The sequence below is a fragment of the Apteryx rowi genome, unplaced genomic scaffold (genome assembly GCF_003343035.1).
Source record: "Apteryx rowi isolate R43461 unplaced genomic scaffold, aptRow1 scaffold_343, whole genome shotgun sequence".
Classification (NCBI taxonomy): Eukaryota; Metazoa; Chordata; class Aves; order Apterygiformes; family Apterygidae; genus Apteryx; species Apteryx rowi.
This window is the reverse complement of record NW_020449897.1, coordinates 245,849-272,775: the sequence shown is the minus strand read 5'-3', so window position 1 is coordinate 272,775 and position 26,927 is coordinate 245,849. Positions and strand designations below refer to the sequence as shown.

Here is a 26,927-nt window from a genome sequence, read left to right as displayed (position 1 = left end):
CGCCCCGCCCCCGCCCCACGGAGGGGCGGGGCGGTGTGAGTGGGGTGACGTAACCGGCGGCCTCTTAAAGGGGCCGCGCCGCGCTCCCGGGGCGGCGGTTGCGTCCCACGTGCGACTGCGTCCCACGGGCCTTGCCGCCGCATTGAGCGAGTAAAGACCGCACCGCAGCGGCTTGGCAGGACTCCAGGAAGGATGAGGTGGCCCTGTGACTAAGAACAGCGTTAAGGCAGCTCCAGAGGCTTCAACCCACCCACGCGTGGGGAAGCTCATGTTCCCCCCTCCCCCCGGCCCTGCGCCATCGCCCCTCCTCTGCCGCGGGGGACAGGAGTAGGACCAGCCCCTTGGCCCACGCAGGGCACCCACTCCCTCCCTGGCAGGGGAAGGTGCCTCATTCGACACCTCTTTTGAATCACCTTGGGGACCTTTTTTTTAGCCCCAGGAGACCAAACCACTTCCTGCCCCTTCTCACCCCGTGGCCGGTGCCCACATGAAGGCTGTGGCCACATCCAACGGGCAGCGCATAGCCAGCGGCACGCAGGTGCCAAGCCTCCACTCTAGCATAGAGAGGCCGGACAGCATGTGCACCTAGACCCTCCTGAGTAGCTCCCTCTGGAAGATGTTTCCATTGCCTGAGCAACTTTTTCCACACCGTTTGACTCCAGCCATGCTAACAGGAAGATCCTCTGGGGGCAGATTTCCACTTCAGCTTCAGGTTTCCTTTTCCCAGCATGGGACCAAGGGAGGAAAGCATCCTCAAGGCAAAAGCGTGCATCAATGTCTCCATTCAAGCCAAAACAATGGCTTTTCAATCAAAAAAAAAAAAAAAAAAAGCACGAAAAACACCCACACACCCCACAACACAAACCCCAAGCCCCCAAAAAACTATTTGCAAGGAAATTGCTCAGACTTGGGACAAGTTTAGCAAGAGCAGCTGTTGGCCAGCCAGAGGTGCCTTTGACAAAGCTGCTTGCTTAGGGGGAGGCTTGACCTCTTCTTTAGCAACATAGATGCACCCTATGGACCTTTGCCCTGTGGCTCCCAAAACATTTGTTCTCCCAGCCCAGAATGGGACTCCTATCCAAAACATAGCACCATCTCCTAAAGCCAGGCCTCGCTGCCTCTGCTACATTTCAGTGAGGTCATTCACTGGATGGAGCAAATGCACCATGCAGAGGCAGGCGTTATCTTCAAGCACAGTTAACTTGCAGACGTTACAACACTGCTACTTACGCTGTCAGGAACTCCTCTTCCTCAAAAACAGGATTGAGAAAAGTCTAATTTCTTTCTATTCCCTCAAAAAAATATATATATATATACATACACACACATATAAATATAGATGGGCAGTAATGGGCACTTAAAACAGACTTATGAGTAGTGCAGGATGGAGGGGACAGAACAATACCTCATAGCTGCCAAACACAATGCATGGGTGAATTACCTTCATCTTCCCTCCCCTCTTACTCCTCTCATCTGAAAAGCTGGAAGCCCCCACACAGTAAGCAAATGAAGGAGTAGCTCTTCCTGCCTAGCTAACAGAGGAACAGGCTTCGACGATTTCACAGATTCTTCCAGCTCATCATTTATTTGCAGGTGTTAAAAAAAAAAAAAAAAAAAAAAAAAAAATCAATTTCAGGAGTTTTACAGCCTTCAAGAAATATGTAAATATGTTTCCCTGCATAAACTGGATGAGAGGCTTAACTACTGGAGCAGAGATTTAGAAAGATAATAGATCACTTAAAATTTACGAATGTACTGCCAGACAGACCAGGCAACCAAAACCAAAAAACCCCACACACCAGGAGCCGCAAACAGACACCAAAGCAGCAAGTAACATTATAGGGAGCTTCTCTCATTTGCATGAGGCACAGCGCTGCCCTTAGGTGCTTGCGGCTGCAGCTCTCCCTCCTCTCCTTCCCTTTCCTCAATCATGGATTTTTGAGGATAGAGGAAGAAAGCAAGTGACCACAAAACACAGGATCTACCTTCGGTAGCTGCTGCAGCACAGAGGAATCCAGCTCTGACAGGCACACAGTGTGCGCACAAACCAAGCGGTGTGGAAACCTTCCTGTTGCTCTCTTCCTCGAGGCCAGATGCATGGGACACGAGCGGCTCAAATCCAGGAACTGGGAGATCCCAAATTGTATGTCACATTGCTCTCACAGTTCCAAGGCTGCTGTGCAGACCAAGTGCAACTTCAGACATCAGCTCAGACTTATTTTTAGGTGCTTCAGCCCTATGCTTTCCCCCTCCCCTCCGCTAATTCTGATCAAACTCATTCCTGGAACTTGGGAACAGGTTTGGCCACAAGAAAGCACTTCCAGCCTGTAGGACGTCACTCCAAGCAAGATGCCAGGAAAGAAAGAAATGACAAATACCAGCATCACTTTATCATTTTCTACTTTATTACTTCAAATTAACAACCACGATAAAGCTCAAAAAAGTCCAATATTTACACAGGAAAAAAGTACAAAATCCCCCCCAAAGTTCTTCAGGTTTTTTTTTTGTTTTTTTAAATTACAAAGTAATAAAAAGTTTTGCTCTTTAATTAAAAAAAAAAGAGAGAGAAAGAGACAGTAAGAGGGGTAAATAAATTAGGAAAAAAATAGGGAGGAAAAATAAAGTGTTAAATAGAAAGGATAAAAACGAACAAACAAAAAGACTAACCCCACCCTCCCTGCCCTGCCAACAACCCATTGGCTCCACACTACAGTGACAGTGTGTCTGCTACAGGCCATAGGTCGCAGTGGTGATCATTGTGTTTCAAAGCCCCAAGTGCCACAAAGCAGCTTCAGTATTCCTAAATTATATTTTAAAAACAACTAAAGTGGGGGGGGGAGAAGAGGGCAGGAAGGGGTTGTGCATGTATGCTGGATCTTACTCAGGGCTGCAAGAGGGAAGGAGAGAGGAAGAGCCATTGCTCTGGTAAAAACACCCAACTCCAGTTTCTGCATGCCCCTCTCTTCTCGAGTCCCACACTTTCTCCGCAGGAATTAAAACAAGTTTTAATAAAAAGGGGGGAAAAAAAACAAAAGACACACAACTAGACAAAAAAAGACCCTGCTGCAGGGAGGGGAAGGGGGTTCTCATCTTCCCGTCTTTCAGCTTCAGCCTTCTCATCCTCCTTGTAACCAGGTGCCTCTCCACACATCCTTTGGCGTGGGGACCACTCAGATCCTAAGTCTGGCACTTCCCCTTACAGCCCAAAAAAACACAGAGGGGCCACCCGAGGAAAGGAAGCCTGAGTCTTATGATTAGGCCATTGCTACAATTCCCCTCCCACAGCTTAAGATTCATTTAATGCTAATAATGATAAAAATCAGACTTCTACCATCAAGCATGGCTGGAATCCAATTCCCTCCCAGCCCATAAGACTCCTGCAAAAAAAGAAACATCCACCCCCTGCCCTCAGAGAAAAAGGAGAGCAAAGTTAAAATTTAGATGTCTAGAAACCATTTGATTTGAAAATAATAATAATAAAAAAAAAAGCAGGGGAAGTTTGAAAAAAATAAAAAACTAAACAAGGAGCAGACAGGCAGGAGAGGAAGCTGGGGGAAGCCAGTGGGGGCGGTGGTAGGGCCAGGGTGGGGCTGGGGGGGCAGCTGCGCAGAGGCAGCAGAGGTGTTCCTGCATGGCTCCCGCGTCGTCAGCTTCTTGGAGGCGCTCGCATTGGGGGACGCAGGTGGCCATCTCAGAAACAGCTCGCACCAGCGCGGAGGCGCAGCTTAACTCCTCGTCGTTGGCAAAAAAAAAAAATAATAATAATAATAATAATAAAAAAAATCTGGTTTTTTTGTTCTTTTGTCTTTTTTAATTTTTTGTTTGTTTTTGGGTTTTTGTTTTTTAAAAGAAAAATACAGTGAAGACACTAGAAAAAAAAGAGAGAGAAAAAGGGAAGAGAAAGTTAGAAGAAAAAAGGCTCTTCCAGCATGTGCAATGCCAACTGGAATTTAACAAACCAAATTACCCTTTTCTTTTACACTTCTGCCACCCCTCAAAGCTACCCTGTCCAGCCACTATTGTTTCCTCTTGAAGAGGCACTCACTAGCTGTGCAAAGTCTCACAAAAATCTCACATGTGACTRTGCTCAGCATCCTCCTCTCCAACACTATCACGCTGCCAGAAAAGCATTCATTAGGAACTAACAAAATGGCTCCCCAGCCTACCACTTTCTCCGCTCTCCCTACCCTCTGGGAAAAATGGAGGAAAGATACTTTTACATGCAAGATAATACATCCTCAAGGCTTTGCCAGCAAACCTTATTCTTCCCTCTGAAGCCAAAAATCATCCTGTCAAGGTAAGACAAAGGGGAAAGGAAGTGCACCAATATCCTACAGCAGCAAAGCTTCAACCTGATGCCTAGTGCCAAAAATTCCCACCTTGGGGGAACCCCAGGCATGAGGATGGACTCACCTAAGCAAACACTGGTCCAGTGGCAATTGCTCCTCACTTCCCAAGGTGATCAAATGGCACGCTCGTCTAGAAAAGAGAGAGGAAGAATGGTCAAGGAATGGAGAGCAAGCAAAGGACACAGAGGACACAAAACCACAGAGGCTGTGTTATTTCTTTGCCTCATTCTATGGGACAGCCTCTCCCCCAAGGGTTTACCATTCCACTTCTCCAAACCACTGTGGTCTGGAAGACAAACACATGAAGGCTTACTCTGAGCAAAGCAGAGCTAAGAAGACTGCATTGAGCATGGTGTCCAGAAAATTTGTAACTGGATAATGAAGGCGTCACCTGGTATCACTCCCCTCAACACATTGTAGAAGCTTCAGGCATTGTGCTCACATCAGCACCAACAAATCAGTGGTAAAAACCACTCTGGGGCCCTTAAGTCTTTTTGGAACAGGTGAGCCAAGGCCATGTATATCGCAGCAGGGACTCACCTGTGATGCTGAAATCCGTGACACTTCTTGCCGCCCTGTGAGGTCAGATGAGGAGACGTTGGCAGGAGCTCCTCGGTGTAACCTCATGCTGACCTTCCGCTCCCTGTCCACTCGTGAGATTGCTCTGGGGGATGTGTTTCCTGTCAGAGGCAGAGAAATATGAGGCAAGAACATCATTCAATACTCAGTTTCCAGTCAATAATAAGGGTGGCACCCCTCTCTCCCCAGTCCCCAGCTCTCCTGCCCCACTCACCGGACTGTTGGATTCGGGAGGTGGGGGTGGAGGCCATGGGCTCGGCAACATTGCGAAGACGGTTGGCAGTGGCTCCAGCAGGTGGGCCGGGGGGCAGCGCTCGTGTGGCCGAACCCCGGAGTTGTCCCATCCGCTCTTCTCGCTCGTGTTCTCGCCGCTCCCGATCCATATCCTCAGGGTTTCGGGCTGCTCCCTGAGGCAGAGAGAGGAAAACTCCATGTTATGCACAGCTGTAAGGCAGGACAGAGAAAGAGCAGCAGCCCCAGCTAGAAAATTCATGCCAAGAAAGCATGACATGGGGCAGAGCTCCAGCCCCAGAACAAGTTTTCCCCTACCACCTTCCACTTCACCCAAAAGGGGCTTCAGTCTCCTCCATGAACCCAAAAGAAATAATGTGGTATTATAGTTGTTACTGCAATCCACATCTCTGCCCCATCTCTGACTATGGCTCTCTCCATCTGAAAAAAATCTAACTACACATAGCTATAGGTCTATGTATATATTGACACACATGCTGCATCAAACACACTCACTAATCCAACAGTAGAAATAATCCCAAGTTAGGACCACAGAACTCTACCTCTTTTCAACACGTCTGCCTGGTCTCCCTTTTCAAGCTGCTCCCTATGGGTAAGTATAGTCACTCAAAGGACAGACAGCTTCCGTCTTTCCTCCCCCATCCCCATGTCAGGAATCAACCCCTGCCACTCCAGCCCTTTCCTCACACACTCACAAATTTAAGCATGTTCCAGTCAAAAACGTAGTCGTAGGAAAAGCCCTGGCGGTGGAAGAGGTTGCGGAAGAGCTGCCGCAGGTATGAGTAGTCAGGTTTGTCATCAAACCTCAGCGAGCGGCAGAAGTTGAGGTATGTCGAGAACTCAGCTGGAGAGACCAGAGAAAACAGTTGGCTGTTAAACACAGTCTATCTCCCATTCCTACTGGGGAGGACCACAGCCTTTCAACAGCAGTTTACCAGATCAGAACAACACAAACACAGAGCCGTGTAAGGAGGAAAAAGGAGTCTGCTGGTTGCAGACCTCTGGCCACAGAAGAGCCCATCCTTATTTTAACTGAAAGATATGCTTGCACATCTCCCTTTTCTGGCTGCTTTTTCAATCAAGAGGTAGCAAGCCACAGAGCCTGCTGAAGGAGAGTAAGAACACATCCCTGAAGAATAGGTGGAGTTAAGATTTGGGAAGGCAGGCCTACGTGGTGTGAAGATGACCAGTGCAGTCCAGAGCAGCAGAGACAGGAGTGGATGTAAGCAATGTAAGAAGAGCTGTACTTGCTCAGGCCAGAGGTCCTCCTGGTCCAGTAGCCTGTCTTGAACAGTAGCCAGAATTGGACAGCTATAGAAGAGTAAGACCAGGGCAAGCACGTCTGAAACGTCCATTTGTATTTGCCCAGCTTCCAGCTATTTTCAGCTCAGAGACTTCCTAAGCTGGATGTGGTTTATAAGTATTTAATAACCCTCAGTGGATCTCTTCCATGTAGTTGTCCAATACCTCCTTGAACTCCTGTAAGCTTTAAGCAGCCGTAAGATCCTCTGGGAAGGAGTTCCACAGGTCTACCACCAGCTATATGAAAAACCACATCCTTTTGTGTTCTTGTATTGGAATAGAAAAGAAAAACAAAAACAAACAGTCCCATTCAACGTTCTGGAGGCACAAGAAGAGTGCAAACTTCTACCATCTCCCCTCTAGTTATCTCTTTTCCAGACTGAAGAATCCCAGCCCACTTAGTTGCTTCTTATATAGAAATCACCTCACCTCTGATCATCTTTTTGTGTTTTTGGGACCTTTTCCAGCTCTACTGTATCCTTTCTGAAATGGAGGGAAGGATCAGAACTACACTCTGCATGTAAGGTGGGGGAGAGCCACAGATTTATGCATACTGTTTGTGTTTTTTCCCCCCCCTAATAATTCCTAATATCTGATTTGCATTTTTCAGTAGCCACTAAACATGAAGTTGATGTTTTCACACAACCATACATTGCAACTGTAAGATCTCATTCTTGAGTGGTAATAGTCAGCCCAGAGCCTATTACTTTACCTGTGACATGAGGACTGATCCTCCTACTCTCACCTCACACACATCACTCCATGTTTACCTGCACAGAACTGCATTTGACACTGCACTGCCCAGTCATTTCTGGGATTCTTCACAGTCAGCCTGCATCCTTACTATCCTGAGTAACTCAATACTATCAGCATACTCTTCCACCTCACTGCCTATCTCTTTTCCAGACTGTTTCTGAGGTCCTACAGACCCTCCTCAGCATGTTCATGCCCTTAGTAACACAATGCCTGACCCTCCACCCCAAACATCTACATCCTCCACTTCTGCACCAGAACTATATTATCATAGGTCTCTTATCCTTTCTCTTCACTGGCGTCAGCAGCACATGTGGGTCCTTGCCAAATTTTTGGGGTATTGAGCCATGCCCTTCATGTCTCAGACTCCATGGGTTCCAGCAGAAGAGCGCCATGCACCAGACAAGACAGCCATCAAGATTAGAGCACTTACAAGGGTACCCTTTGCAGAGCACCTCAATGGGCGTTGACATCTTCTTCTCGCTGATCCTCTCATACTTTTGGCGCTTGGTGGCAGCCTTGAGGCCCTGCCAGGGCAACGAGCCCAGGTTGAAATACATGAGCACATAGCCCAGGCTCTCCAGGTCATCACGGCGACTTTGTTCTGTGGAAAAAAGTTACACAGGGGCAAGAAGTGAGAGGCAACCAAAACTGCTTTGGCAATTGCACAGCTCTGGAAGTGCACATGGAACCAAAGGATAGACAAACTTGTAGAAGAAATTCCAATATAAGTTCCTATGGGATGTTCCTACTGCAGAGTTAAAGCACTCCTCTCCCCATACGGCCCAAACCACTTCATAAATGAATAATTCCTCTGACTACCTCCCAACTTGGACAAGCCTTAATTCACACAAATATTCAATAGCTCAAAAAAAATGACGCAGTAACACTGCTTACCTGTTCTTCCCAGTCATAGAGGAAGGGCACCTTCATTTCTCCACCCAGAACAATACTTAACCCTGGAGATTAGTCATGGCAGATGTAGTCACAGAAAGACAAAGCTAGCAGAGGTAAGCCCAATACAACCTTTGCAAACACATCTTCCAGTTAACCTGCTGATACTTATTATGCAGGGCAGAAATGAGGAAATAGCGATCCCTTCTTGAGTTAAACAAATTTATTGATAGTTCAGAGAAGCATAACAGGTAATACTCTGCAAAGTTGTTTCCTGATTTGGTTGGATTTTTAAAGCTGTGGAAGAAAAAGGCACAAAGGCAGAGGTATAGTTTGATCAAAGGAGTTTCTCTTCCAAATGGGGAAAGACTGTATGACTGGCATCATGATCAACTCTACTCAGAGCAAAGGTTGCCCTTAATATTCCATTTTAAGAGCCCACCTTCAGATGCTTATTAAAAGTTTCCCAAACAAAAATACTTCACGCACACTGAACTTATTCTCTGAAATGGGCAAGCCATTTTAAGTCACGAATTCCCCCAAAAAGGAGTTGATGGCAGAAGGTCAGCAATGGAAAATGTTGACGAGTAATTAATGTATGGCATTCTTCCCACCTCCCCCAACATGCATACAAATTCATCTACAAAAATTGCCAAGAAGCTCTTGCTCCTGTTCCCCTTCCCCCTCACCCTATTAAAAAATATACATACATATATACTGCCGAAAGTACTAGCCAAAAGACAGGTGCAAAGTTACCCTTAAAATCAGTCAAATTATTGACTTAAAAACTGCAGGTTGCACACCTGTTAGTGAGGGCTGCTTAGAACCTGGCAGCTAAGTTTGCACAGCACTGTCTGCTGTTAGCATGCTATGGCTCTGCAAGGCCAGGCTTAACAGGATCACTCCTCTTCTTGACTAAGGACCACAATGGCATTCAGCAAAGGGAGGAAGAGAATGACACCCTACATAGCTAACAGAAAGGCAAAATAAGGTTTGAGGGCAAGCACAGGGGTAGAGAAAAGGCTAAATCTTTATCTATTACAACAGCACATTTTGCTGAATTCAGTGTCATGTGCTGGAAGATGCTGCAGATCATATATTAATTCTCTGTATCAGTTAGGTGCTACAACCTGTCCCATCCAAAGGGAAAGGAGTATTACAAATACTCCTTACTCTGCTAGCTTAACTGAACCACTGACTAAGGAATAGCTGTAGTTGGTCACAGATCTAGATGTCCAGACATGCCAATTCACGCTGTGGATCAGTATGGGTATTTCTTCCTCCTGCATTCCTCTCAACTTCCTAGCATCTTTGAGGGCTAGAGGGACTGGCAAATTAAATATAAACTAAAGGAAGAAGAAAAAAAAAGGGCACTACAGTTGCAGAAGAAAAGGAGCGTCTCATCACTTCAGAACTGAGCTGAGAGCACCTCTGGCTCAAAGCACATGAAATGCCATAAAAAGACAGAGTACTCCAAGAAAGAGTAGAGGAAAAAGAAGCCCTGCAGATCCCTAAATGTCTTAATTTGAGCATGCAGAACTAACAGCATCTTTTGACCTCACTAACTTACTTGTCTCAAGTTCCCCACTTTAAAGGGGCTAATACTTCCTAATCTCATCAGGCTACATAACTGTCTGGAAGATGCTTAGATACTATGGAGAAAGCACAGAAAAGAAACCCACGGTTTTGCATTTGGCCTAAGGCTGGGACACATGTGCCCACTTAGGGCTGCAATTACACGCCAAGCATAGCAAATAAATAAAACTGAACAATATTTGATAACAACCCACTTCCTGCCTGAGACAGGAGGCCTGCAGAAATAGAGTCAGAACACACATCCAGAGAGGCCTGAAAGCACAGGCAATGAGGGCAACCTCACTTCTGCAATCTGCCAGCCCTTGACTTGTCCACATTGCAGCTTTAACAGCCTGAAATTCTGGGGGTCCCTGTCTGGAGGGTGGGGGCACCTCTCAGAGGAGTAGGGAGATAGGGTAGGAACTAGAGAAACAGACTTGACAGACGAATTTGCCTTTTAGGAATAAATCAGGATCCTGCCTCCAAAATCTTGCTTGCACTCCAAACTGCTTAGGGCTAGGCTGGACCACATGTCTCCACTCGCGTGGAGCACAGCAGCTTTGACCACAGCTGCTGATCCGGTCCAGAACAGGGGAAGTTATAGGAACTCCTGGGCACAGTCCTAGTGATTTGAGAAAGATCAGAATTAGGGAGTTGAGGTTAAGACTAAAGCCTGTGGAGGGTGCTATAGCCCTTACTAGAGGCAAGGAGACAGGTTACAAAACCAAACTGGAAGGCTCACTAGTATACATTATATACACGCAAACACACCTTTACTGTCTCCTAGTGCAGTAACATGAACAAGGAAAAAGAACTGTAAGCAGGATACACAGCTATTAAATGCTGAATGCTAAATGTCTTATTCTGTGGCATCCCCGAAGTATCATTGCTCAGGTACATGTGGTCATTGTAACCCACTTCAACAATTTCAGTGAGATTCAAGTCTGTGAGGAGCCTGAAGCACCAGCAGGATAAGTTACAGTTGCAAAGTTACCTTAATTATATTTGTGCAGACCTCAAAACAATGTAGATTTCTTTCACCTGTAACCCTAACTGCAAGATCCTGGGTTAAATCCTGGGTGCTGGTGAGGAACACAACAGTTCCTACATCTCGTTTCTCTATTTCATCCTTCGTTACTGTCACACATTCTCAAGCTTATCTCCAAATATATTTTTTTTTTGCCTTGCCTCATATGCCAACAGCCACAGAACACTAGATAACATTAATTGTTCCACTTTTGCTGTCTAGAGTTAGCAAAAAAAAAAAAAGTCTTTCACCTCTATGCACTGGAGAAATGTTACTTAACATCACCACTTTTCACTTTCAGAGGCTTGACTATCATTGACTCACTCTCACAGCATCCCTGGGAAGCAGGCAAAAGCATCTCACTTTACTGATTGAGATGAAAAACAGAAACACAAGTGACGTGAATGCATGTACAGAGCAAGTCAGTTCAGAAGCAGCATTACAGCCACGACCTGTACCTAACCTGCGGCACCACGCTGCGCTTGTTTTATTTCAGCTTCTCAGCTCTTCTACAATAGATGGCGGACTGCCTCTTTTATAAGACACTGATCCTTTCCTCCCTCTCTCACAAAAACCATTCCAATACAAAACCCAAGGCTGCCTTCCCACACAACCCAGTGCAGCATCTCAAGTCCAACCCACCCTGCGAGCAATTCCCCCCATCATAGTTACGAGTGGCACGGAGATGCAGTGTCAGTTTCCTCCCACTCCCAGGGAGACTCCCAGCCAGCCCATGCCGTAACTCCCTTCCCAAATGGGTCCCCAGCAGGAACCAAGTCAGGGGTGAGTAGCAGGAAGGTGAGTTACCTGGTGAAAACATGCTCAGGCAAAGAGAGGAGATTGAGGATTGGCTGCCTCAGATAAGGTTCAAGACCAAACTTGTTTATTTGCAGCCTGAAGCCCTTCCTGGTCCCCCAGAAAGGTGTTTCCCTTCAGTGCTTCCCAAAATAGTGTTGCTCCCATGCAGGACTCCCTAGAAATCAGATCTCTTCACTGGAGCCAGTCCAGCTACAGACAGTCTTAACCAAGCAATGGTCTCCTGATTACATATTCAGATCTGATTTTGTACATGCTGGGACTACACTTCCCCTTTCTCTCCCCACTGCATAAAAGCCTTTAATAGCACACGAAAAGCTGAAAATGGTGACAGGGAGCAGGACCACCGTAAGAACTTCATGACCTGCACAGCCTTAATTGATGCCATCTAGGACATGCAGTCAGGGAGGACCAGCCCCCCACTCCCAGCCTCCTCTTATCCAGACAGAATCCACTAGGCTTCTTCCAAGACTGTCTCCTGGGCACCCTGGGCATCTATTTCGGACTTTACAAGCTCCAGAGGGTGCAAGGGACTCTCATCCCTAGAGCATGTGAAAATTGACTGGAATGCATGAACCAAAGCCTGCACAATCCAGTGACTCCCCCAACAGCAAGTCTCCAGCTGTGGAAACCCTCCCCGATCTCGCCTCTTACTTTTTCCCCGGTCACTGGAAAAAGAATGTGTTTCCTCCAGACATCGGAATGCCCAATCCTTAGCTTGCACATTCAAATAAAGGCATTTATCTGCTTGCTATTCTTGTCACATGAACACCCTAGCACCTGGTTCCTTCCCTCTCCCTAAATCGCATTAATGTAACGTTACGGCAGAGAATTTAGTAACTGAAAAGTCAAAAAATTCAGAGTGACGGTTCCCATGGCAATACTGCTAACTCACAAACATGTCTGTCATTTACCCCGTGGCAAGGTCTGGAGAAACAGGAACTCCAGCTGCAACTCTGACACCACCATCCCCTTTCCTCCAGGCAAGTCATGTAACCTCTCTGATTCAGGGGAACTATCTGCAACGTGGAGATAATATGTCTGAAACCTGTTGCACAGAGTAATTCACACCCAGTATTTTGGAAGCAAAGGGGATGAAGAGAGCGACTGCTGTGCTCTGACTGATGGCATATGCAATTTGCTCTCGGATTAGTGTTCAGACATTGTTTGTTCATCCTGGTACACCAGCCAAGTGTCAGTACTGAAGGACTAAGTTAGGGGTAGTATGAATAATAAAAGCCTTCAAAAAACTAAAAACAAAAAAAAACCCACAACCAGACGTTTAGCCTCTCGTGCTCAGTTCAGACAGAGCAGGCACACACAAAAGGATCGACAGACATAGTAGTAGGAATTATTTTGTGCATGTCTCCTTGTGGTAGTTACCATGGCTGTGGAAATCTTGACTGAGAATTCAATGGAGAGTCAGTTATATATAAGCAGGTCAGGCCAAAATACAGTAGGCCAACTCAGAGAGCTCTACAAGAACTATTTTTACTACATGGAAGAGGTCAGGAGATCACAACCCACTCTCAACATGCAATGCTCCCCATTTCAATGCAAATGAAGTGTTCTCAGTCTACAGTTATGCCATATTACCAGAAAACAACAGTGGGAATCTGCTGTATTTTCTGCAGGTAAAGTCATGGCTCCAGATTTCTGAGAAGCTATCTGCAACAGGGAAGAACAGGAAGCTTTCCCTAGTAAGAACGAGGACGTGAAATCCTGTGGAAGATGTTTAAAAGGTTTGGGTTCTCCACTCCAATTTTCAAATTCCCAGCTTATATTTTTCAGAAAAAGCTCTCCCAAACATGAACTGAGCTGCAAGTACAAGCAGCTGCTTCCCTGAGTCTGCAGGCAAGGCAGTTTCAGCTTCTACTGCTCAGATTTGCCAGCCAGCAGCAGAACAAAGTCAGTTTGTTCCTGCTGCTAATCAGGACCCTGTGGGCAACTATGAAACTCTCACACTGCCGCTGACAGGCAAAGCTTACCCTAAGCAGGGGAAAAAGGGTCAGCATGGGAAAGAGGCACTCAGTCAGGGAATGGAGAAGAAAACTGCAAGAGAGGTCTTCATTTCTGTTCCTCACAGCAACCAGATGCTTTGGGAAAGAGTCTCTGATTCAAGGGCTCACTCCCAGCACAAGAGCTTGGGGGATTTAAGGGAGGTTAGCATACCGGATACTGACCTGTGCGAGGTACCTACAGAACCCAGGACGATGCCCTGGGCCATCAGCAGTAGAAGACCCGGCTGAACTCTCAGCACTCTTTTCCTGCCTGGTTTTATTGCCACGGTACTAGTTATAAAAACTAAGGGCAGAGACCTACTTTCCTCAAACTGCTTCACAGTCTCTCTCAATGATGAATGGGGCAGTTTGGTTCACAGACACCCATGCATTTTGAAGGCCCATGAAAGCCAGTGCTCATTATCACAAAACCTGAATGTCCGGGAGGTAGGAAACTTCCCCCCTCCCCCTTCACCTTCAGCTTCTTGTGCATTTCTAGTAGATGGCTATCCCTGTCCTCAGTGGTGGATGACAGGACTATCACTTTATTGTAATGGGCCTCTATCCTCCAACTCTTATAGTTACAAAAAAACAAAAACAAAAAACAAACAAGAAGCAAACACCACGGACAAAGGCACTCAAGAGCTAACAAAAGAGAGGTTTCAATTACACCTACCCCTAAAGGCTTAGTACCTGTGAATGTCTCCTTTACACATCTATCAGCCTGCAAAAATTGTACAAGGCAGAGTTAGTAGCAGTAAAGTTGGGGAGATCACATCCTTGTTGCTRATATAGGGCCCCACTGCATTAAGCAGTGCACAAACACATGCCAGTAGACAATTTCTGCCTTCAGGAGCTCCGAGTGCCACAAAAGGCAGGAGGGGTAACAGAGTCATAGCAACATTAAGTTATTTGCCCGTGATCTCAGCACAGGTCAGCAGCAGAGCCAGGAACAGAATCTGACAGCCTTATGGAGTCTCAGGCCAGCACCCCACTTGTTGGGCCATGCCCGCACTCATGTGCTAGAAGTGGTCAAATCCAAGACACAGGAGTTTTGCAACCTCCAGGAGAGGAGCCACCACTCCTCCCACTGGGCACACACAACCTCCCACAGAAAGCCTCACCGAGACCTGACAGCGGGCTCACCGATTCCCAGGTGGGTGTTGATAGAGGCATAGCGGGCTGTGCCAGTCAGATTCTTGTTTTCCCGGTAAGGGATGTGCTGGTGGGTCCGGGCGTCTCGGTATTTCTTGGCCAAGCCGAAATCAATGATGTACACTAGGTTGCCTTTTTTGCCAAGCCCCATGAGGAAGTTGTCTGGCTTCACATCCCGGTGGATGAAGTTCTTGGAATGAATGTACTCAATACGGCTGATCTGGAAGTGAAAAAATAGTGGGAGAGTGAGAAAGAGGCTCATGATAGCTGCACCATTACAAACCAACCCTATCCAGAACATCGGCCTGTCAGAGCAAGGAAGGGTACACATTGCAGAGAGCATCAGAGATGACAGCCAAGAAAAAAATGCCATTTCCTACCCTCCAGAAGCAGAAGGATATAGAAATGGTATACAACCCTGCACATCAGCACACTGCTCAGGCTGAATAGGTCACTGTTAGCATCACAAGAAAGGACAGGAAGCAAATTTGTACAAACTAATAAAACTTGAGCTACAGGATTTATGCTGGTCAACTTTCAAACTTAGCCAGACTGGGTAAGGAGAGGGACCAGAACAAATAAGGGGTCTAAACTCAGGGCATGAGCAGCTGAGTCAATACAGATAGCAGTATCAATCATTTACCTCATGGGCAAAAACATCTACGTGTGTGATGCTAGCACAGGATGAGAGGCAAGGGAAAGGGAGGAGGGATGGAGATCAGGAAAAGTCAGCAATGCCTAGCTTCTGGGATCCCAGCTTCATCAAAAAGGAAAAACCTGGAAGCCACTTGCTGCTAAATGAAAAAGCCTGGGATATAACAGCTCTTGAGCAGAGGGGATTGGAGGAAAAAAAAAAAAAAAAGGCACAGAAAAGAAGAGGAGGCACAAATGCTTTCAGAGGAAACTCACCATCTGGTCTGCCAGGAGCAGAACTGTCTTGAGACTAAATTTGCGGGAACAGAAGTTGAAGAGATCTTCCAGGCTGGGCCCCAAGAGCTCCATCACCATCACGTTATAGTCCCCCTCTGCTCCACACCACTTAATGGAGGGGATACCCACTGGGGAAAGAGAAAAATTAAGCCCTGGGAACAGAGGAAAACTGCTGCACCCCCTGCTGAGAAGATCATATGTAATACCAAGCCATTTCCTTTCCAAGACCCTCCAAAATAATTTCCTTCTTCAAGTACTCCCCCGGCCCCATCCTTTCCTCCCCTTCTCACCTCCTCCCTGCATCATCTTGTAGAACTTGCTTTCGATGTGGAGCTGGGGATGCTTGGTTTTGACACATTCTAATTTGATGGCCACCTCTTCACCAGTCGCAATATTGGCTCCTGCACAGAAATGAGGGTGAAATGAAGATTATACAAGCTTCCATTGAAGTTGAACACATTTAACAAGGCCCATGCAGATGCCAAAATCTTAAGATTTGCCCTGAAATTTATCCTCTCTGACAGAAATGAGAATCAGCCACTTCAACTTCACATAGTTTCTAGAACTGCCATTTGCAAAGACAAGCCTACAGTAAGGCACACAAAGAGGAAACCAGCTCTCATCCTGCAGACAGGCTAGAACAACAGTTCTACAATCTGTAAACCACCTTGTTAACTCAACAGGTTAAGTGCCAAACCTTGGGAGGACAATCTGTATCAGCAGTAACCAAAATGAGTGGAATTTTTAGCTATCCCGGATCATATACTTAGCCCCTGAACCCAAGCCAGCCCCCCAGGCAGGGATATAGAGTACATCTTCCCTGAGTAAAATTATTAGTTACCTCAGGTCCCAGAAGCTTCAACAGAGCCAATTAGTTCAGGAGGGGACATTGCTAACATTCCCAGTTACCTCTGGTTTCTCTACAGTCCTCACCTGCTCAATACAGACAATTCCCAATCTCCATCTTCTCCTTCTCCTCAGGGCTTTAATAATACCCTTTATCTTTTGCCAACACAAGAACATTTGCTATATCCAAAATTAGAAGCGTGAAGAAATAAACTGAATCCAGTACTGAATTAAGCTACTCAGACGCCTTTGTTGAAGGTATTGCTAGATAGTTTGTGATGACACAAAGCCACCTCCCCACATGCTTCTTGCTAAAAAACAAGTGAGCTGCCAGACATGGAAGCCAACACTCTGGTCCCAGAGCACACTGTCAAAGGAGGGACAGGCTAGTCTTTCTCGTATTAGCTGAGAGGATTCCAGATGTTTCACATCATCCTAAAATGGAAAGAACTGAAAGATCTGTACACAGGTCACGGGAATGACACTCAAGACTTGTTTCTTCCCCCACCAAATGCCTCACTCTCTCTCTCATACACACACAAGCCCTTCCTCATATTAGGAATTATTAGAAGTTGCACTCAAACACAAATCAGAAGTAACAGCTTATGAAAACCATCATAAAATAAACCACTCTGGAATTTGCAGGCTGAACAAAAGCTGGAGCTGAAGATGATGTTTTGTGGATATCATATAGCTAGTTTTGGTAGGTCAGGTTAATTCATGCTTCTTGATCCCTTTGAATTTCCTACCCTTGAATTTCAGAGTCCACAGAAATGGGCGCAGAGAGATCTATCTATCCGTCCTCTTTCACACACCACCTCCAGAACTGGGGACCAAAGGGACAAAGGAAAGTTTCACACTACTGGATTCCTTCTCCACTGGATCCTAAGATCCATTTCCTGTTGAAGAGATCTGGTACTATGCATACACAAAGTTAGTTAAGGGCTCCCCGCTGGCAAAAAGACGTCAGCTAGATGCTACAGCATCAGGTCGAGACAGACAAGCTGGTAGGAATTTCTAAGAGAGGAACAAAAACGATCAGGGCCTAGAGGGATTGATTTACTAAGAAAGATTAAAAGAGCTAAATATGTAACATAGACAAGAGATACAACTAAGAAGGGTGGGGAGGAAGAATGGGACATGACAACAGCCTGCAAATATTTGAAGGCTGTAAACACTAAGGAGGGAGAAGAATTATTTAGGGTGCTCTGAGGGAGGGGAAGGAGGAGCAACAGGATGAACTTAATGAATGTTTTTACTCAAGATCCAGGAGAAGGGAAGGGGGAAAGTCCTCTTGAGAGCTAGTCATTTGTCCAAGGGTCACTTTTGGAAAGACACTGACATTTTCCACTTAAAAACTATTGGCCAGCAAAATAAGTCTGTATATTTATTCCCTTTGCTCCACCACAAGACCTTCTTACACAGATCAGGAGCAGAAGGAGGAAAAGAACTAGAAAAGGGGCTCAGATCACTATAAGAATATGGCCCTGGACTAGCCTCTACTTTTTATATTTGTGTTCAATCACCGTCTGTTATTCAGCATGGAAGCACCCAGGATACTCAAAAAGGTAGGAGTATTTCCTTCCCTTTTCTTTCGCCTGCCTCTGTGGAAACTTTTCTACAAATCCTCTGCAGCAGCTCCCATGTCCCTTCCCTGGGGGTTTTGTCCCTATCCTATTCCATCTGCTGACACAGAAGCAATGATGAGTCTTGCTGACTTTTGGCAGCAGCAGCATTAGCCTTTTGAGTGACACCCCCAAGGAAGTTGAACAGAGGAAAGATGAAGGTGTTCTCATCTCCATGTTGCCCTGCGCATTTAGGAAGATGACAATGCATCCCTATACTAGGCTGTTTGCATGTGGAGGATGTTATCTGTGAGGACATAAAGTAGGAAAAGGGAAGGGGCGGGAGGGGGGGGAGAGGAAACACATCATGAAAACTTAGATTCTGCAAAACTTGGATACGCCGTTTGTGATGGTGTGCTCCTTCCCCCCCACTGATGTGCTCTCTCCCCCTCAACCTGACCTCCCTGTAAACAGCACGTATGTAGGGGCTGGTTGAGCATGCRCCAACTAARGCCYGTCTAGTATGCAAATATGACTATGAGTCAATCATCTCCCCCCCATAAATAAGGGGCAGCCCAGAGCCCMTTGAGCTCTCCTGCATGGCAGCAGGCTGCACTGCAGAACCTCCCCTTGAGCAGGGACGCCTCTCAAGGTTACTCCTTGAGGTTGAGGGATTCCTTACCCGCAACAGATCCTCAGTAAGTGATGAATAGCATGCTGAACTTTTGCGAACTTCATGAAACTTTGCTGAGTTATATCTCTAATTGTGCACATAATCCCTTAGACATAAACCGTTGACCAAGTCTGAGACTAGGACTGGATCCAGCCGCACCTAGGCTCCTCTCCGAAGGAGTTTAGAAAGCAAGGGGTTCCAGTCTGAACCTCGTGACTCAACAGGAGGGTCTCCGTTGCACACGCATCTGACCCTGTCCTTCATGCAGTAAATAACTGAGTGAACCTTGCCAATTGAACCTCATTAAATCGTTCTTATTTACGATTGAACTTTGTTAAGTCACTGTCTTACTGCAATAAATGTAGTGCTGCTTCCCTCTTACAAAGGAAGTGCACCACTCCTTTTGCGACACCGTTCAAATGGTCAACATGGCCTTCTGCCCCACATCCTCCACAGCCCAAACACTGGCGTCAGTCTCCTAAGGAAAGCAGAAACAGCCCTGCAGCCTGGGATACTAAAACGAGGACTGAGCACACATAACAAGGAGCAGTTCTTTGCTGAGGGGGCACTGACCGAGCACTTTGAGCTCAGCCCCCTCTATGCCTTCGGGTGCCTCCCTCTACCGTTCTTTGGCTGGAGATGCACAATCTACCTAGACACAGACTACCCAAAGTCAGGAGGGAATTCAAGGGCAGGAGTCTCCAATCCTTTGTTCCGTGCTTTAACCACCATCTTTTTTAAAGATATAAATACAAAAGCAACAGTTCTCTGCTCTTTCTTCAGAAGCTGCTCTCAGACAGGAAAGCACTGCGCTTCAGACAAATGCTGCAGAGAATGCCTAGCTTCAGCCAGTCGAGAGACGTATGTAGGACTGGGGATAATTCCTAACATCCACCCCCAGTCTCGCTCAGCTGTGGGGGCTGCACAAATTCAAGTCATTCATCATGAGCTGTTTGAAATGGGGCCCCGGGGACAGACGATGTCACCTGCTAAACAGGATCTTTTTAGAGCAGAAGCCTTGCTGCATGTCTGATACAATAAACACCATCCTCCTTTCGCATCGGGCAAGACAACAGACATGGTCTCCACTCTCCCCACAGCCTTTCCCACCCCCCACTCCTCTCTTGCCAGCTTAGCAAGGGAAGAAAGGACGGCTGCTGAACAGATGGAAGAAGTCAGATAGGGCGAGAGAGAGTTAACAGGCCAGGAAACAAAGGAAACACACTCCCCTCCCAACAAGGGAGGAGCTTGCAACCAGGAACTGTCCAAAGCCAACAGCGTCCCAGCATGCTTTGTCTGCAGCACCATCCCTAGTTCCTCTCCACCATCGTGCTGAAGCAGCCCAGCACCACAAATGGCTCCTTCAGTGGATCCCAACCCTGATGATTTGCAGTAAGTCCAGATATTCCTGCCCTGCCTCTTTGCCAGCATGTACGACAAAGCACACCTCTCCTCTGACAGCCCAAAGTTCTCAGCAACTCCTCTACAAACTGAGTTTCACTCTTCCGAGTGAGCATTTTTATAGGCAAACAGGATAGCCAAGGCCTGTGGACAGTCTGATCCTGTTCCCGATCCTCCCCAGCCAAGGCAGGGGGAATCTGCCCCCCAGTGCATATATGCTTCAAGGTGGAACATGAAGCAAGACATTGCTATTTGAGACCCAGCCTAGGATTAACAAAAGTCCATCCTTTGTGTGTGTCCACATGGAAACTCAAGTTTCCTTCTGACAGGAAACCCCCAAAATGAATCCCAAGGAGCACAGCGCACAGTACTCACTGGTTATAGAGTGGGGGTAAACACTAGTATTCAGAGAGAAGTTAAGAATAAACCATACAGTCCACACTCACCATTCCATACAAAGCTTGTCTGTCCCTGTTCTATCTCCACACCATTATTAAAGGAAAACTATGAGGTGAATCTGGTGCAAGAGAGAAACTCTAGTGAATGAGTCTCTCTGTTTGAGGAACAGACAGCAAGAGGATAACATGAGCATAAGCGTCCTGCAGACACACCATCAGAGACTACATGCCTGATCCCTCCAGGCTGGGGAGTCACCCAGGCTCCAAGAAGTCTCACTATTGCTGCTTCAAAACACACTGGCCTGCACCTCAATGAGCATCACAAGAGCTTTGATACCGTATTCAAGTAACTTGGTTGAACTCTGCAATTTGAACTCAGGAATCCTGCTGTGCTTACCACAGCGCAGCACTGGAGCTTCCTCTGCTTCTCATATTTTCTGGTCACAGGCAAGGCAGGCACAGACCCACACCAGAGCCAATATTTTTTAATGCCCCCTTTATACAGGTGCATGACCCATCACGGGATGTAGAGAAACAGAGGGTCAGGCTTTTCCACTCAGTACCTCCCTTCTTTCTCCCCATTTTGCAAGATCCTGACATTCTGTACTATCTCACAGGGGGTCTGGAAGGCTTCAAGCCCATCAGCATAGGTGGAAAATGCTGAGTCCAGGCTAACAAATTATCACCCCTTGTTCCCCAGCACCTGGGTATTAAAAGCATTGTCACTTGAGACACTAGCTGGCTGAAGGGCCAGAAAGGAGTGATATACAGGTGTAGGCTGCAATGAAGGCAGTGTACAGTGGGTAGGGATCCCAGATCTGTTATTTATCATCTTTGTTCGTGATCTGGATAAAGGTGGCAACAAAGCCTGTTAGTGATGATTCCCATAGGATACTTAATCAAGAGGAGCTGCCAACACCAATCAGGAGAGAATAATAAAGCAAGAAAGAACTAGAGATAAAAGCCAGAGGTAGAAGACAGAAGGTGATTTACAAACATGGAGAAGACTAATCTGAACCTGAAGTATTCACTGAAAGGAACTTAAAAAGGGATGGAGAGATGTTGCAGAACGTAGAAGAGGTCTCATACAATACAGCTGCCAGCACATTAGGGCCAATTCTGCAACCTGACACTGTTTTGGGGATGGGGAAAGCCAAGGAGACCCAAAGCAGTCTATGCAATGGCATCACATTACAGGTCACTCACACAAGGGTAGCCCTTTGCTGCCCAGCACTGGAAATGCCACACCTAAAATGCTGTGTAGGCTCCATGCTGCTCAGCAGATGGACAAACTGGGGGAAAGAAAAAAATCAAAGAGCAGCAGGAATGAGGAATGGTGGATATACTGGGAAAAACAAAATACCAGTCAACCAAGCAAAGAAGCAGTCAAGGAACACGTGATAATCACTGTAAGTAACCAAAGGGTGTAAACACCAAGTAGACAGGGCAATTATTCAGCTGGCCTGAGGAACTACAGATGAAAAGGCAATGGTGGGAACTGGACAATAAGTAAAGGCTCTCCAGCTTTCAGGGAGGGATCAATTAGGCTGTAGGATAGTCTCACCAATCCAGCCCCACATGGTTTGAGCCAATAGAAACATCAGTGGGCAAACCATCAGGGAATCCATCTACACATCAGGATGCTTGCTTGGGAGAACTTTCCCCAAGTCTTGTGGTAAGAGGAAACCCGGGGTTTCATGAAGCGCCATCCACTGACCCCATACAGCTCCAAGCTTAGGTCACTCTAAGCAGTAATTCTTAATCTCATCCTACCCATTACAGACCCAATAGACCTGGGCCTCAGCACTTTCACTGGGCCAGCCTCTTTGACTTGTAAAAACACCTCCTTGTCTCAGACCTCTCTCTCTCACAACTGCTGGACCACTTTTTCCCATTATCAACCACCCCACCAGTTTATTCCTTTTACCCTGAAGCCTTTCCACCCTTTCCACCACCAACTCTGTAAAGAGTTTATACCCACACACACCCAAGCTCAGGAAAAGGAAGCAAGAGAGTTGCGTAGAGTATATGATAAATATGCCCTAAATAGTCCAATTCTAAATCAGTTTGACCAAACATCAGTGTGTCTCCACTATCTGTCAGGCAAAGCTGAGTTCATCCCACTCTTTGCCATCAAAGACCAACAGCAATTGGTAGTATTCCTTGATGCTCGCTTTTCTCTCTACTATTCCAACCTTACATGGTGTCTACAAATACCAATAAAGAACAATGCTGTAGTTGAGAAAAACATATCCTCACAGGCAGATGGGCAGAGATGCACACACTCACCCAGGTATATGTCTCCAAACGAACCACTGCCAATCTTTCTGCCCAGCCGGTATTTGTTCCCCACTCGAAGCTCCATGGCTCAGTCGTGCTGAAAAAAGAAGCAAAGAAAATGCAGAGTCAGAGCAGAAACAGAAATTGAATCAATATAAGACTACAGAAGAGACCTGGACACTTAGGCCAGTGTCACCCAGTACTCCAGAGTCTGGATACAGTTATTATCTTGAAATACCTCATTTTCTATATGGCCTCTATCACCTGTCCTTATCTCATGGATGTCTAGGGACATCATGAGCTTAGAAATACTGCAGGAACACGACCCTTTCAGGAATATTATGTTCCCTTTATGGGAATGCAGAAAGATTGAACCTCTTTCCCAYCATTTTTTTCAGAGACTGGGGGAGCAGGAAATCCTTCCTAAAGAGGTTTCAGTGGGCAATTGTTTCACACTCTGAGGAGCAGTACCAGCTCTCTCCACAGTAACCTAAAATAACTGGCACCAGGACAGTTCTAACCTCATGAGACACCAGAAGGGATGGGCATAAGCCCCACAAGAAGGAGCTCTCTCTGATCCAGGCCTGGACCAGCGCCCCAGGGTGGTTAAACACTGGAACCAAGGGCTTTGAGAGACAAACTCTCTGCTAGTGACTCCACTGTCCCTGGGTGGGGGCTGGCAAAGCGGAAAAGGAACAAACACCACAGCAAACTGAGCTTGGCGAGACCCACACTGACTAGAAACACCATCTCCACACACTTCTGTTGATGAGATCACAGCCTCCGTTGCTCTAGCACAGCCTCTCTGTGTTATCTACCCTGGTCTGCTGACACCTTTTTTTTTTAGCAGTTCAGGCCTTTCCCCTTCCTTTTACCTGAGGTGATTAGCTAACCCTTTGACCTGCTATACCTGATCAACATGCCTAGACTTGGCCTACTCACCTTCCACAGAGAACTGACAAGGTAAAAGGCCCACAGCCACAGAGTTTGTTCCACCATCCAACCTCACCCATGCCCTGCTGCTGCAGAGGCCTCTGCCAAACATAGCTCCAGAGTTTCCCCTGTTAACAGCCCCTTTTCCCTCATCCCTTCCATAGCCACCAGCCACCAACACAGAGAACGTGGCTCCTTTTAGAAGAATCTGCCACACTCTTAATTTATGCAATGCCATATTATTAGCGTACAAAATGCAGACACAGAGTCTGTTGGGGACAGGAAAGGTGAGGAATGATTCATGTTTTCACAAGCAGGTGAGAGGAACTTTCCCTTGCTGGAACACAGTGGGAAAGAAGCACCACTGAAGGAAAGATGGACAGAAGGAATGGCTCTGTGTCACTGTGAGTGAAATACACATGTGTACATACACACACACACACACACACACAAAATAATCACAGCTATAGGATTCTGGGCCTACTATAAACCCAGAGCTGCTGCTTGTGCCCTGGGAGATGGGATTACAGAAAGAGGAATGGACGAGCTGCAGAGACACACAGGGAAATAATCCTATCAAGGCATTCAGGGACATTTGTGAATCCTGAAAGCAGAGCTCCTGTCACCAGAAACCACATACAAAACACTTTGAGGTGGAGTCCCCTAACCTAGTATTTACTTATGCATGTGGGTTTCTATACGTCTATAGACTACAAAACCCTGTGGCTATTTCTGACTTTCTTACTACAAGGAATGTAGGCAGAGCCTTGGGAACTGAACCGGGGAGGCGGGCGTACCTGTGTGAGGGCGCAGCACCAGACATGATTTTTATCCGCTGCCTGCTGTTCCGTATAACCACATTAGCATATATCCGACTCGCTTACACTCCTACTCCAATAAACGATCAAAGGTCTGTGTCCCCAGGAACCTGTCACACTACCATCATAAAGACAGCTCTCTAACCTCCTTCCTTTACAGCTGTGTTTGCCCAGGCCTGCTACCCTTAGCATTTCTGTTCAGGTCCAATTCCCAGTTGGGCAAGTAGGGCCTAGCAGGCTGCAGAGGCTGGGCAGTAGGTCTCAGTGGGCTCCACTCCACACTGGGCACAGCGGCCTAGTGGTTAGTGCTCTGCAATGCTACAGTCCCAAGCCTAAATTTGGTCCCACCCTTCTGGGACAGACAGGAGCCAGGTTAAGAAGGGTTTCTCACACACCCAGGCAGCAGCCCTTCTAGCTGATTAAGCAACAGGCTCCGAAGGAGAATCTAAAAAATGCTCCAGGGTGAAGTGGGGGACAGCAGGACAATGGAGTGAAAAATCATGGTCACACACAGCTGTCATTTTGCCTCATCTCCCCCCCCCCACCCCCCAACACCACACACACACTCTTAGAAAACCTGCATGGAAAATAGCCAGATAGCAACAGTATGGATTCATGGTAAGGGGGCAGGACACACATGAACACACACACACGGACACATGCACACCCCTCAACAACTGCTCTAGGAGTTCAGACATTTACCAGATTTGTTGACTGCCTCCTACTTCACACACATACCCCCCACCATCTACAGTTTCTGCCTTTATCATATGATCTTCAGGTCTACTATTACAAAAAGAACAAGAAAAAAATATATATATATTTATATATAAAATAATATATACATACATATATATTATTTAAAGAAGATTACCCCACCACCACCAGCAGACTTTACTCCCCCCTGCCCTGCCATCTTTCTTGTACTCTCCAGCCAAGGTAATGTTCCCAGGGGCTGCAGGGCAATCATTTAGTTAAACCATTTAGTTTTCCATAAGGGATTAACACACATACAACCTTAAAGCAAGTGTGTGTTCTGCATGAGTGTTTGCATACATTAATATCCACATTACACAGACACCTACAATATACTATACAGCCTCAAAAATACTATGTGGCCACCCATGTTGGTTCCATACACACAGTTTTGCACCAATCCCATTTTATATAATATAAAATACCCATGTACATGCACAAAGGCCATTACATAAACACACAATATAGTTGATCTCACCCTGGTGTGTCAGCACAGTTTCCAACGGAAGACACGCAAACCATTTCAAATAAAAAGAGAGTTATCTCAGCCCCACCTGAAGAGGTATGAAGTGAGAAGATACCTAGGCTACCAAAGGCCAAAGAAAACCAAATATAGAGTGAGTTCAGCAGCTACATAATGGAGGCTGCCGAGCTGAACACAGCTCCAGCTTTAAGGGGAAGTGTGTAGAGCGGGGGCTGCTTTGCCCATAGATCATAAAGGCTTTACATGGCTTTTGTGTGTGTGTGTGTGTGTGTGTGTGTGTGTGTGAAGGGAATAAAGGAAGAGGTAGGCAAAAAAATAATTTCAGCTGGCTAAAAAAAGGAGAAAAGTAACATTTTGATTCAAATGCAAAACATCAAACACAAGCCCCCCCAGCCCCTTTCACAGTTACAAAAGGAGAGGATCTAGCAGCAGATACGAGGGGGGAAAAAAAAAGCCCCACATACTCACAGAGCGAATACGTGCATTTAGACTACATTTTAGGAAGAAACAAAACAAAACAAAACAAATCCCTGATAACCCCCCAGCCCTTACAGGCGAAACACTACCCGAAGACAGCCTTACTCCGGTCTTTATTTTTCCTGATCGGTAATAAAAAGGCAGCCACCACCGAAAACGGCACGGGACTTCTGATTACCTCCCCCTTCCTCGCCACAGTCACCCCGGGAGGCGAAAACCGTTCAAGATAAATCCCCTTTCCCCTCCCTCCCCGCCAATCTCTGCCGTGCACAAAAGGAAATACCGATTTCTCCCCCCCCCCGCCCCAAAAGGCTGATCCCTAGCACCCCCCAGCCTCACACACCGACACACACACCCTGTTTGTCAGGCATAACACTTTATAAATACACAACGCGGGGGCCGCCGCGCTGCCTTGCGGAAGACCCCCGACAACAGCCGACTCCCGGAGGCTGGGGAGGAGGGGAGGCAGAAGGCATCTGTGCGTGTGTGTGTTTAAAAATTACAAAGAGACACTGCCGACAGAGGCAGATCCCAGCAGCCTCCCAGCCGCCTGCCCCAAACCGGAGGATATTCAGCCCTCGGCCCCCACGGCCCCTCGTCAAAAACAACACGCCACCCGCCTCCCCCCTCCTCCGCCATGCCCACCCCCCTCCCCAAGCCCCCC

General features: G+C 46.8%; 1 protein-coding gene across 2 annotated transcripts in view; it reads right to left on the bottom strand.

Moving 5' to 3' along the window:
• Positions 1 to 3,814: 3,814 nt before the first annotated feature.
• Positions 3,815 to 26,927, bottom strand: part of CSNK1E (casein kinase 1 epsilon) — a 23,591-nt gene continuing 478 nt past the window's right edge. The window contains exons 2-11 of one of the 2 annotated variants that reach the window (XM_026072592.1): positions 22,805 to 22,892; positions 15,923 to 16,033; positions 15,612 to 15,760; positions 14,694 to 14,922; positions 7,669 to 7,839; positions 5,876 to 6,024; positions 5,143 to 5,335; positions 4,890 to 5,029; positions 4,414 to 4,479; positions 3,815 to 3,868 (exon numbers count right to left, since the gene is read on the bottom strand). In XM_026072592.1, the coding sequence (XP_025928377.1) occupies positions 4,447 to 4,479; positions 4,890 to 5,029; positions 5,143 to 5,335; positions 5,876 to 6,024; positions 7,669 to 7,839; positions 14,694 to 14,922; positions 15,612 to 15,760; positions 15,923 to 16,033; positions 22,805 to 22,880 (1,251 nt within the window). In that variant the 5' untranslated portion in view covers positions 22,881 to 22,892 and the 3' untranslated portion in view covers positions 3,815 to 3,868; positions 4,414 to 4,446. The other variant, XM_026072594.1, reaches the window with a different exon arrangement.